Below are 13,228 nucleotides of genomic sequence, written 5' to 3'. Positions count from 1 at the left end.
AATACTAAGAGTTATTTAAATATTCTGTGTCATTAGGAAAGAGAAAGACATGGCAAAGAAAGCAGCTGACGACCAAGAAGAAGAGTTTTCAAAATTTGACGATAGGCAACAACTAAAGGAAATGGAAAAGAAGACAGAATGTCAGGATCAAGAAGACCAGAAAATGTTACAACAGGTTTGCTCGCTCTTTATCATGGGATGAGGACCAGGTTACAATATTCAGTTGAAACCCAAAGCAAAAATCTGTTTCTCCAATAAAGAAGATGAACAGATGCTGCCCTGTCCTCCCTGGGTGCATTTTTACATCACAGTCTAGCTAATACCCCACACCTCTGCAAGTCATGCTCGGCCACTCTTGGCAAATCCTACAATGTTTTCCAACTGAAACAAAAGCAGAAAACAGCAAATTTTAGATTAGCAGTCCTTTAGTTTGCCTACATAAACAACATTGCAGCTTGGTTTCAGGAAATCCAAACCGCTCACACAGATTAAACATCCTGTGTGAATTTTCCCAATCCCGCATTCTATGGTGACACAGCTGCACCCCACACATGTCCCAACAGATGAGATAAAAATTATGAATACCTCTAAAACTTTAAAGTCATCAAACGCACCAGTAAGAATGTCTCACCCACGTAAATTCAAATCACCAGGTAAATAAATCCCCAAACTGAGCTCAGACTGACTATACTCAGTTTAAATAGCCTAATTGATATTCCAGTTTTAGTGTATCATTCATCAAAATCAGTTATATGTTACATAAATAATTGTATGCATTTGCATTCCTGGAGAAGGTACCTTTAAGAATCCTCTCGGTGCTTTTGAGAGTTGTAAGACTTTTGGCTCTTGTTGCTATGTTAATGGATAGCTACACAATCACTTATATACTTTGAAACTGTAGTGGTCTGAGAACCACTATTAATGATAACCCTGAGGTCCTGGAGGGGACTAACATGATTTCTAAATCCTCAAGATAATCGTTAGCTTGGTTTTGTACATTTTAGCTAATACTTTGAAAACCGATAATCCTTATATGTTTTATATATAGGTACTCACAATCAAAATATTACATTCTTTATGTTGGATAACGTTTTACTGTTTAACTTTTTAAAGTGTTGTCTGATGTCATTCAGATATATTGAAATGAACCAATTTTGTACAAATTTCCTAGAAAGGGGATGCCAAAATGAAAGCTCAGGAAGAGGCCGAGAAACGCAAGAAGGAGCGGGAAAGAATTATGTTACAGAATTTACAAGAGAGGTTAGAAAGAAAAAAGGTACATTTCTCTCTCTGTTTTGGGGGTTTGGGTCTTTGTTTACAATAATGTTAGCCACATGATATCAAAACATGGTTTTGAAAATCACAAATAAATGATATGCTAGCCCCAGGTTGTTTTCCCACTCTACCCTCCTCTTACTTAGCCAGAGATCTGCCCTCTCCTACCTAGAAGGGTCTCTTTTATTGACCATACCTTTCCGTCATGGACCACTGGTGGCCATTACAGTGTTGCCTCAATATAGCAAAGCTCTGGGAACAAAGCTCCCTTGAACATAATTACTCAGGGCAGGGTAGGGATTGGTGGAAGTTTCTTGTAAACCGGGCTAGAAATTGCAGCCACTGAGTGGGAGGGAGCAGAAAGTGCAGTTCTCTCTGAAAGGTGCAGGCTGTTAGTAAGGTAGGACCTCACTTTGTGTAACACATGTGGCTTGTCTGGGATTAAGGAAGGGCCCCAGTCCTGGCTGAGGTGCTGCAAGGCCTCTGTCAGATCAGTCACCCGAGGAGGCCAGAGAGCTACAGCTCTCCACACTTTCAGGGAAAGAAGTGTATACCGGGAAAGGAATTTTTATCCCTCCTATGTGCGTGTTCTTTCTAGTAACAAAACCTCTGACACTGTTGCAACATTGGGGTACATTCTTTTCATTAATATTGACTTCAATCATGGTGTACTCAGACTAAAATTATGTGAATAAATTCTAACTGGTTTGCAATAATATGTGCTTAATCTACGTAATGAATTTCGAAGTCTGCAAAATTAAGAGCGAGAAATCGTTTGGATAACAAGTACAATAACAGGTACAACTGTCACCACTCAAGGCATTTTCTAGATAACTGTAAGACCGGGACTGGAAGAAGGAGCCCAGCTGCCACCTAAGGTCTTGTGTCGGTTAAGTCTGTGGCTTTGGAGCAGTCGCTGATATTGTTCCCTTCTGGAAAATGGAAATAGTCAACTTCTTCAGGACCACTGTTTTGTTTTTTATTTGTTTTCATGTTTGATATTTTGTTTTCTTTTAAATAGAGAATTGAGGAAATTATGAAGCGGACGAGAAAGACAGATTCGAATGCCTCAAAGGTAGTCTCCGTGCTCCTACCAACAGTGCATAAGAATTCCTGTTGCTTCACATTCTTGCCGACTTTCTAAGTTTTGCCAATATGGTGGTAATGAAATAAAGTATTACATTGCATTTCCCTGATTATTAAAAAGGTTGAGCATGTTTTCATATCTTTAGTTAGCTTTATTATTTTTGCTTGTGTAGGTCTTTTGTCCAGAACTTTGAGGCTGATTTGTCTTTTTCTTACTAATTTATAGTTCTTTAAAGGTTCTAGATACTGCTTCTTTCTTGGTTACGTGTGTTGCAGATAGCTTCTCCCATCTCATGGCTTTGTTTGTTCTGAAAGCTATCTTCTGCTGGATATTTTCACATTGTTGAATTTATCAGTATTTTTTAATGACTGATGGATTTGGGTGTGTTTTCATATGCTTTTTGGCCATTGGGAGATTTGGGTTGGGGAAGTGCCTTTTTAGATCCTTTGCCTGTGTTTCTATTGAGTCGCCTGCCTTTCTTTGGTTATGAGCCCTTTGGATTGCATTGCAGGTATCAGCCCCCAGACTGCAGTTTGTCTCACACTCTCATAATGTGATGGACAAGTTCATTTGAATGAACTCAAATTTAGTCATTTTTTCCCCTATGGCTACTGCTTTGGGGGTCTGTCTCATAAGTATTTGCTTACCTCAGTGTCCTGTCTTTTCAGGACACTCTTTCTCCAGATTCTGTGTTCTTTACCCTCTGTGCTACAAAACTGATATTTTGCCGGTTTACAATTGCCCAGTTGTGGTCATTCATATGATTATGAAAATTTAGAATAGAAATGTCAATTCTGAAAAGTTTTGGGAGTCACCATCTCAAAGATCATATAGCTCATTGGCCTATGAAGTTTTACTTCAAGTAGCAGCCAAGAAGTTTTTTAGCTATTCACCAATTGGCCCCACCTTCACTTAGTTAGGACTCCGAGTGGGCATATACCGTGTGGTGCCAACCCAAAATTCTTGTCCCCTGGCTCCCAATCAGGGAAGTCTTTCATTCTTGAGTGCCTTTCCCTAGGTGACAGACACCACTAAGACTTGTCCCCTGTAAATTCTTGGCGCCAAAGAGGTTAGATTTTTTTATTTTAATTGAAAGTTAGCCATCAATCCGTGAAATCTGTCTTTGGAATAACTAAGTCGGGATGATTGAATATTTAGATGGAACCATGATTTTCTTTTTTCATCATAGGCTGTGGAAACATCCACCAAGGACATATATGAGGAGGACGAGGCAGATGATGAGGACGAGTCAGAAAGTGACGACGAGGATTCCTTCGATGGCTTACATCCATCAGGTTTTCTTGTCATTTGCATTTTGTTAGTCACTATTTAAGAGCTAGACTTCCTAGGTTCATCCAGGGGCTCCTCCCCTTCTGAGCTGTGTGGCTTTTGGCAAGTTACTTAACCTCTCTGTATGCTCAGTTTTCCTGTCTGAAAAGGGGGAAGTTGTTGTGTCCTCCTAAGGTGGGCAAGAGATTTCAATGAGACAATCTGTGTAATGCTAAGAGAACAGTGCCTGACACATAGTAAACTTGCAGTAAATATTAGCTGCTAGTGCAGCTGTTATTTTATAGGTTGTGTTGAAAGACTGCAGATGGCAGCTCTTTCTCAGCTGAAGGTGAGGCTTACTAGCATTTCATAGTTCAGGGCCTCCTATGGCATCCATGATTGACCACAGATGGAATGCCACTTTCCACCGCATTGAGAAAAATTAAAATGATGATTATGAGTGTCCTCTAAAATACACTGTTGATTCCCTTATGAGTAGGGACCACTTTATGGCAGCAGTAATTGGCATCTGAGAAAACACTATTTGTCCACCCTTTGTCCCACAAGTCACGTGCTCTATTAGGTACTGGGATACAGAGATGAAGAGACGGGGCCCTCAGCCTTGAGGAACCATAGCCAGTGGGGAGGTAGACATATGAGTAAGCAGTGATATTGCCACAAGCTGGTTGCATTAAAAGAAGTTTGGCCAAGATGCAATGAGAACATAGCAGTAGGAGCAGGGTAGGTGTAGGGTCTGCCTCAGGGCACTGGAAAGGTTAAGGTCGAAGGTAGCATTGGAAACGAGACTGAAATAAGAGGCAGAATTGGCTAGGTGGGTAATTGGAAGGAAGGGTAAGAAGCATGGTGCAGTCCTGTGCTCGGCCTGGCATACTTTCCTGGCAAAGGAGTGAGGGCCAGTTCCTTAAAGGTGGCCCCTTTGTGCTTTGCAGGCAGGGCAGGAAGGCAGGCAGGTGTGCTAGACTGTGGCCTGGGCCATGGCTGTGGGAAGTACAGCAGCTTAGGGGCTGCCGGACCTGCCTCCCCAGAGTACTTCCTGTGACTTCCTGCCTTCAGACAGGTTTCCCTCCCCCACAGCCTGTGAAGATGACAGACTCTGCTCTTCTTTTCTTTGTTGTAGAAACTCCAGTTATAATTAATCTTGTTCCTTTTTTCCTCTAGCTTTTGTAAATGGCATGGATTCATCTACAGACTTCAAGACAAATTTTAGAAATGTGAAGAACACCCCCAAGCTGGTGTTTTTAGACCCCAGTTCTGGCCAAGTCCATAAGGAAACAAAAGCATCTTTTAAAAAAAGTGACATGAAAAGCTTCAGACAAAACGTGAAAGACCCTTTGGCTAAGGCCAAGGGTACCAGGTGAATCACTCGGCAAGCTTATCAGAATAAACTTGGTGGCATTATGATTGACATTTTTAGAGTGATACATGAAATTAATTGAGCTCTTAGTTTATACCAAACACTATGTCAGGCACTTGACTTACAGAAACAAACTAATCCCCACAACAGCCTTGCTAGGTAAGGATGAGCATCCCCATCTTTACAGATGAGGAAACTGAGGCATGGAGAAGCTATGGGCCATATTTGCCTAACATCCCACTATTAAAGGGCAGAGCCCAAATTCACTTCCAGATACATCTGACTCCAAACTCTGTTTTGTTTACACTAGTTAATGGTGTCTCATGAAATCAGGTCATTGATTGACTGCTGAATACCAGGCCATTTACGTTACCTCTTTTAGTTCTCATTGCACCTCTGAGTTCAGTATTAATGTCCTCGTTTGACATGTGGGGAAACAGAGTCACATTAGGTCAGAAGAGTAGGAAAAGCCTTAGAAAGGAAGACTCTTTGGGCGATTGCCTGAAAGACATTAACCTACAAGGTCCATGGAAACGCTCCACCGAGAGGCACAGTGATGGTGTGGAAAGAGCACTGGAGCTTGAAAACCCACGTTTGTCCTCTGTTTTGCTGGCCATGTCCCGGGGGCAGCCTGAAGTAGGGGACAGGGTCAGTGGAGCCTTCCTGCTTCACTGCTCCTAGCCCCTCAGCATGTCAGTGGAACCTAGGTCTCTGTAGGACACAATTTGAAAACCAGTGTGTTCTGTGATGTTCAGGGCACCTTCCCCCTTTCCCATTTTATGAAAGTTCATTTACTTCCAAGGTATTTTGTAGAAGTTAATTAAAGTATAAAGTTTCTTTCAGGACAAAGCTTTGGTTTTGGGATAATCAGGATTCTAAGCAAAACATCTCTTTCCAGACTGTCTACCGAAAGAATGACCAATCAAGCAGCAAAAACCAGAGAGACAATCGAAACCAGCAACACCATGGGACCTTCCAAGAGTGTATGTTCAAGGGTACAGGGATGGACCTATGACAAGATCCTAGATATTGAAAGTGAGAGCGAGCCACTTATGTCCAGTGTCCTTCCTGATAGCCAAAAACACCATCTGAAAGGTTCCACGACATTCCACCAAAGTCCCCAGACAACTTTAGATAGCCAGAAGAGAAACAAATCTGATTCTGCTCAGTCGGGTAAGGCTTCATCCCATCTTCACTTTGCTTGAAAGGCAGTTGGCCTTGAACCCTCTTGTGCTTCCTGCTGTTCCAGGGTCATCTTGGTACCATGTAACTTTGGAGGGGAGGGAGAAGACAGTGGGTCTAAAAGCTAGGTTAGTGTCAAAGAGTCTTCCATCAAGTTAGTTTTGAGAGAGTCAATGACTTGATTCTAAGTTTTACATCCTGCATTTCCTGCCATATAATACAAAGTAGGTTCTTTTCACACCTCAGATCCCTCAAATTCCTCTGAGCTGACCCACTGGCTGCTTTACAGCACGCCAGTTATCATTTGGGGCAGAAGGTTAGTGAAGTCGGAATTCGCCTCTCAACCTCTTTCCAAAACAAAAAGGCTTTTGTTTTTCTTGACTTGAGAAGCTCTCTTTGAAATTGAGAGGCAGCATGGGCTCATTTGGGGGTTTAGGGATGTGGGGAACATGACATACTGAGCACCAGTGTGTCAGCAACTCCAGGGGGGCTGCCGAGGGTCCGGGCCCGCCCTGAAGGAAAGGCGGCCAGGGCCCAGTTACTGTGAGACCAGCATCTTCTCTACTAATCTTTCTTTTCTTTATCTTTCTGGTCAGATACGTAAACTTCATGCAGCCTGGAAGAGAATTTATCCTCCACTCTGGGTTTCAACTTCCAGGCCCATCCCCAAATTTCTCCACCTCTGACTTGAGCCAGGCAAAGAAAATGACCATCAAAAAAGGGGGAAATATCAAAAAGTCATTTTAACAGATCTCAGAAGATGCTCGTATCATCTTGACTCTTGCCCACAAGCAAGGGTTCTGAGTAAAGTGTTTCGTTTTCCTGTAAAAATCTCCATTATCTCTCATTCTTGTGTTTTCCTGCCACATGCGTGAGTGTACATCAAGGGTGTCTTTATAAAATAGTAACTCTTGAGCTTTTAAAAGAATCTCTACTGAAAGAATAATTTTCTCTCAGTATATATTTGAAATATTAATGTTTATTTAATAATTACATCAACAGCAATTGAAAACTCACATTTGATCTTGTAGAAAACTCAGTGGGTTATGGAAGGGACTCAGCATTGTTCACAGGAGCTTTGTTAGATGGTTCCTAATATACCAATACCGAAGGGTGCAAAAAATGGTAAAGCACATTTACCGTTATGTATGTAAATATGTGTATGTTGACCTCTGCCGTAGCCTGCCAGCTGAGTGCACAAGTACTGATACCCCCAATGCTGTGATCCTAGAAAGCATGATCTTGGAACAGTTAGCATCTTTTGTGCTCTTGTCAGTATTTCCTTTTGAACTACATAATGGGGTTGGTCTACAAAAACTTATTATTTTTGTTGTGTACATAAGGCAGTATTTGGCCATTGTCTGGCGGGGTATGTTTAATTCCTTTAAATGTTTACTGTGTACAATCTTTCTATTTGTGCCCTCACAGTCCTGCCCTTCAATATACACTCCAGCTTGGGGCAGGGCATTGAATCCTGCTTAAAACCATGGACTAAAACTTGAATGCAGATTAGTTGTCCTAATGCTAGTGAGTTTTCTGATGAGTCACAAATAGTTTGAAGCAGGCCAACGTTCCTTTCTAATCACCATTCTTGGGTTAGTAAAAGGGAGTAATTATTCTTTCTGATCCCCTAGTTCTTTGCTATTCAGAGTACTGTACCTTTGTTACCGGTTAGAGCTTGGTGCCTTAGGTTTAAAAGTTATTTTTATACACTAGTTCTTTTATGTAGAAAGCAGAGACAATCATCCGAACACAGATATTTCTGATATTTTTCTGCACAAATGTCACATGTTGAAACACTATTACACCTCCATATAAATGTGTGCTCCACGAAATAAACTTTGCAGGTAAAGCCAAGTTTTCTTTTTATTATAATAACACAAAATGTACTGGTAGTAGTATAAAGGTGACACCAATTGTTAACCAGGCTATGAACACAGGCAACTGGCAAGTTCAAGAAATACAGAGGGTGCCAAAAAAAAGTATACACATTTTAAGAAAGGGAAACTATAAAATTGTAATCCTGAATATAACAAAAGATGAGTACAAGTCACGTGTGACTTCTGCAATTACAAGAGGTGTTCATAGTGGTTACCATTAGCACCCAGACACTTCTGATTAAGGGGAACTACTGCTTGAGCAACGTTGAACAAACTTAACATCTCTTAAAATGTGTAGATATTTTTTTTGGGCACCCCCAGTAATAATCAGATACTCTGACGCACCTCTTCAGCTAGTAGTTGATTTGGCAGTTCCACGTGTGGGACAGTGAGATGTGAATTTTCAAACTGGTCGTCCTGCTTTTTATTCTTCCCCGTAATGGCTCCGGCTTATACCTGACACCAGTGATTAAAGTACCTTTGTTTTTACTGTGGTATAATTCACATAAGTCACCATTCAGTGGCATTTAGTACATTGTTCACTGTTGTGGAACCATCAATTCTACCTAGTTCAGAACTTTTTCATCACCCTACAAAGAAACCCTAGACCTTTTAAACCTCACATTGGGTGCTTGCCATAAATGAGGAAAACACATTTGCTTTTCTCCCCCTATTTATTCATTTCAGGTGTACAACACAATGTAATAGACATTTACACCCCTCACAAAGTGAAAAACCCCTTCCCCAATCTACTACCCTCTGACGTTTGCTTTTTAAAGTGTGAGTATGTGCTCAGGTGGTAATTGTGCTCCGTTACAGACACATCTCTTCATGACTTCACTCATTGTGCGTGGCAGAACACGTGTTCTGATCTCCCTGGAAATGTTTAGTTTCCAGTCTTGAGATGTGTTCTACTCCACCAGTTACTGGTTTTGATAAGGCAAGGTCCTGTTCATCCCGTCTTTGGAGTCTTGTGCTTACGAGAATGAAAGGTGGCAGCCATTCCCCACTTAGTATTCCATTCTGTTGGTCCTTTAGTTGGAGCGATTGAATAGGACATCCCCTGGCACGCACACCACCTGAAACTCGTCAAAGCACCCTGTTTATAGCTGCAAAGTGATGGGCACCGACCCTCCTGCCCTGGACTGGTACTCGTCGCCTCCAGTTTCCCTTCCTCCCTGGATAGGCTCTTGGTGTCCTCTCCCAAGAGGAACAGGGCCCTGGCCTTACCAGTAGATTCTGAGGACTGCACATTTCCTCCACCTGTGTCATGGATATTGTGTGGAATGAGGTCTTAAAGGCTCCAATCGCTGACCACCACAAAAGTGTACTGTGGGAGACTACAAGGGATGCTAGACAGGGATCTGAAGACCTGAGTCCTAGCTGAGGAGGCTGTGACTTTGAGGACATTATGACCCCTCTGAGTCCTCATATCCGGCAAGGGGGGCTTCACTACAATCTGTGAGGGCCCTTTAGTTCTGAGGACTAAGTTGTGGCAGGAGCCAGAGAGGATCAGGACTCGGGTATAAAACAGGAGGTGGTGCCAAGAAACAAGCCTGGAAGCAGACTCACACCGGGTCAATTAACCTGTGTCACGTTCAGTGCTCCCCCCCCCCCCCCCCCGCCCAGGCTTGGTGTGTTTCCATGGCAATGCAGTGATGGGATAGAGGTGTGCCTGGGATGGTGATTTGTTGCTTGCTAACTGTGACCTTAGGCAAACCTCTGAACTTCAGTTCTCATCTGGAAAATGGGGCGAGAGTGCCAGTGCATAGAAGGTGCTTCTCACCATGCTCACGTGTTAAGAGCAGGCAGCACGTGTTAATAGCTTGTTTTCCTGGGTGAGGAAGGTGGAGGAAGTCTGTTGGGAATGTGGAGGAAGCGCTGGAGCGGTGAGACAGGCTTGAGGGCCTGGCAGGAGTGCGTGCAGTGCTGGTGTAGTCGGTAATTGTGTGGCTTTTCCTGAGCAGAGTTCCTTGGCCCTGGTGTGGCCTGTGGTTTTGCAGGCCACGTGGACTAGGAAGGCAAAAAGGTAACAGTACTGAGTGGGGGATAAGAGTGGTCGAAGTGATACCGTGTTTCCCTGAAAATAAGACTGGGTCTTATATTAATTTTTTGCTCCAAAAGATGCATTAGGGCTTATGTTCAGGGGATGTCATCCTGAAAAATCATGCTGGGGCTTATTTTCCAATTAGGTCTTATTTTCGAGGAAATGCGGGAGGGCATAGAATCTAGAGCAGATAGGGAAGTAAGGCCAGGAAGGGGCTGAGAGAAGAAACTGGAGCAGCTGGTGGACTGGAGGGCGAAGATTGAGCTCAGCGAGGCTAGGAGGACCAGGAGCGGGAGGATGTGTGCTTAGGTGGACAGGTGAGTCTGGATGCTGCGAAGGTCCAGGCTTTGCTGAAGTGGAGCGAGCAGAGGTGCAGGGCAATAGAGATGCATCATGGTCTCTTCCTAAGGAGAGGAGCGTAAGCTGGTGTCCAAGACCTGAGTGAAGGGGGTAGTGCTCCCTCTCTATCCCAGGCGTGTTCCCTCTGGGCTCCATCTCTGGCTAGAGCCTCAGAAGCAGAAGGGTTCCATCTTAATTCCCCACCTGCCCCTGCTTCCTTGGGGTCCCAGATGACCAGATACTCTTTTTCAGTTTTAAGGGTTTTAACTGCTAATTTCTCTAGGGAAACACAGGGCATGTTCCCCATTCATAAAAATGCTTATGGTTTCTTGCTGACAGGTTCCAATTCCCTTCTAACACAGTAAACATTAGCACCCAAGGGGTTCTGCCCTTTGCTTTTAATACCCTGGGCCTGAGGCTCATCAGATTACCTACCAACCTCTCCTGACTCTGCCTTGAGCTGTAGTTTCACTAGGTGCCCTTATGGCCTGGTGACCCTTCCTTCGGAGAAGGCAGTGTTTCTGTTTCACTGGGCCTCCAGTGCCATCCTGCAACAACCATGTGGGGGTGGGGGGTGGGTTGAATGGCTCAAGAGCACAAATCTCAGGTGTGTGGCGATAATCTAGAAGCTGCAACCTCTGCCCACCCCATCCCTGCCACCCCTCACTGAAGTCAAACGAGCAGCCTCCCAAATAAGCACTGTCCACAAGGGGGTGGGAGGTTCTCCTGAGGGCCCCACCGTGGAGGGCGGCAGTTCATTGGGGCCAGCGGCTCCAGAGGGCACAGGGAAAGGGCAGCCAACAGACTGGGGACTGGGAGGATTTCTCAGCGACACACTTTAGCGTTAGTTCCCTTCCCAGCTTCACCCCACCTCCCGGCCAAAACCAAGCAATTTGCCCTTTTGAAGGGATGGAAACAACTAGGAAATGCTATTTTGGGTCAGAATGGGTTTTTGTTTTTGTTTTCAACTGGATCCAAGTGCTGTTACAGGTCTGTCTTGTTTGTAATTCCTGTGTCCTGTGCAATTGCACTTCACTGAGGATGTCCTGAAGGAAGGAAAAAAAACCATTCAGGTTTCTGGATCAGTAGTTATCGCCTTAACAGCAATTGTACCGGGCAGAATTAAAAGACAGGAGGCAAGTTATTTATATGCTGCTTTATTTCTGTAAGGATACACTGAAACATCAGATGATAATAGCTAATGACAAAATGTAGAAATGAGGCATCAGCTTCTGTAACCACGGCTACGAGAATGTTAATATGTATTGTCATTACATGTTCACTTTTGATATCGTCTCATTCTACTATGTAATATAACAACGGAGATAGAATACAGTAAGTAGGTGATCCTGCGTCTCAGCTAAACACTACATGGAAATCCGATGCTGCCTGTGAGCATGGTGGCCTCCCCACTCCCCCGGAGATCCAGCTAAGCTCTTGAGGAACGATCCTAAGAATCACAAGAGAAGGGACGTGGTGGGCCTCTTTAACACAAGGACAAAGAGCAGACAGCTATTATGTTACAAGGAATTCAACCTGTCACTGTTTGGAAATGTCACATCCGTGCCAATGACAGTCCTGGTGCCTGCTCAGCTACCCCTCTAGAGTTTTATGGTTACTTCTGTAGGATGATTTCAAAACTGCAGGAACGTTTGAGGGGGCTAAAACGTTTTCATGCAAGTCTCCAAACCCATAAACTATGTTGCTATTAATTAAAACAAAACTATTAATTAAAAAAAAAAAGGGACAGCTGAGTTAGTTTTGTTAAGCTTCCAGAAGTATTTGCTGTGACGATGTTCCTCTGAAACAGGCTCATTTTCTCAGATCTGCCTACTTTCCAAATCACCTGCATGTTCCATGCTTGACAGTAGGAACATTCAGAAAACATGCCACACTGGGAACTCAAACATTAGTACAGGGAAAAGGTCAGTTTAGAATCACAGCTAAGTTCAAAAATTATTTTTTCTGGAAATTCTTTTTACTCATTCAAAAGCACAAAAAGAACAGAAGGAAGGTTTTGATGAGAAAGTTAAACCATGCATTTCGGTAAGTTCTCCTTCAGCTCACAGAACAGGGTGAGCAGTGAGTTGGAGCAGCCGCTACAACTCGTGTGTCATGTGACGACACGATGGGTCCCAGCTGAGCCACGAAGGGCACGTCAGTAGGGGCTTTATCTCTTAGGCTTCTTGCTCATATTACTAAGCAGCTAAATGGTTAGCACTTTTCTGCTCTATGATAAACATGCAGAAGAGTCAATCTAAGTGTTTTTTTTTACTGTGGCCATTACGAAATTAATTTTGCCGCAGTTGGTTTTTGCTAAATCCTAATATGATCACTGTGTGCCCTTATTTGAGTAGTACTGTAAAATGGGAGAAAAGACAGAGGAGCAACTTCAAAGAGGTGAAAGGCCACTCTTTCCCTATAGTTGTTGCAGGGCAGAGGGCGAGGACACAAAGAACAAGACTCAATTCCATTTTACAGGACAGGAGCCCCTGTCACTTTACAGCTTTTTGGCACAGTCGGGGCAATACACTTGTTCCTGATGGAAAACAAAGCGCTTGTTGGCCAGGTTCACGGAGCATTTTTTGCAGTGGAAGCAGTAGTCGTGCCAGGATTGTCCTTCATAGGCCACCACACTGGAGCCTTTACCAAACCCTATGGAAAACACAAAAGAGAACAAAAAAGACAGCTGAGTGAATACAGGTGAAAGATACGCCAGCGCCTTGCCCGTTCCAAGAGCCAACAAGCACGCAGGGGCAGCATCTGCCCGGCTC

At 43.6% G+C, this 13,228-nt stretch overlaps 2 protein-coding genes across 20 annotated transcripts in view; one reads left to right on the top strand and one right to left on the bottom strand.

The window, feature by feature from the left end:
• MAP7D3 (MAP7 domain containing 3) overlaps positions 1 to 7,019 on the top strand; it is a 30,415-nt gene extending 23,396 nt beyond the window's left edge. For 8 of the 9 annotated variants that reach the window (XM_019714694.3, XM_074324124.2, XM_019714700.3 and 5 more), the window contains 7 exons: positions 37 to 175; positions 1,172 to 1,276; positions 2,297 to 2,350; positions 3,552 to 3,657; positions 4,811 to 5,006; positions 5,905 to 6,179; positions 6,785 to 7,019. In XM_019714694.3, the coding sequence (XP_019570253.2) occupies positions 37 to 175; positions 1,172 to 1,276; positions 2,297 to 2,350; positions 3,552 to 3,657; positions 4,811 to 5,006; positions 5,905 to 6,179; positions 6,785 to 6,792 (883 nt within the window). In that variant the 3' untranslated portion in view covers positions 6,793 to 7,019. The remainder of the gene's footprint in view (positions 1 to 36; positions 176 to 1,171; positions 1,277 to 2,296; positions 2,351 to 3,551; positions 3,658 to 4,810; positions 5,007 to 5,904; positions 6,180 to 6,784) is intronic. The other variant, XM_088795010.1, reaches the window with a different exon arrangement.
• A 4,576-nt stretch (positions 7,020 to 11,595) lies between these two features.
• Positions 11,596 to 13,228, bottom strand: part of FHL1 (four and a half LIM domains 1) — a 59,548-nt gene continuing 57,915 nt past the window's right edge. For all 11 annotated transcript variants that reach the window (XM_019714676.2, XM_019714673.2, XM_074324130.1 and 8 more), the window contains one exon: positions 11,596 to 13,109. In XM_019714676.2, coding sequence (XP_019570235.1) covers positions 12,955 to 13,109 — 155 coding nt within the window. In that variant the 3' untranslated portion in view covers positions 11,596 to 12,954. The remainder of the gene's footprint in view (positions 13,110 to 13,228) is intronic.

This window comes from Rhinolophus sinicus, chromosome 18, assembly GCF_057876585.1.
Source record: "Rhinolophus sinicus isolate RSI-liver-muscle chromosome 18, RSI-T2T, whole genome shotgun sequence".
Taxonomy (NCBI): domain Eukaryota; kingdom Metazoa; phylum Chordata; class Mammalia; order Chiroptera; family Rhinolophidae; genus Rhinolophus; species Rhinolophus sinicus.
This window is presented reverse-complemented; position numbering and strand designations above follow the sequence as displayed.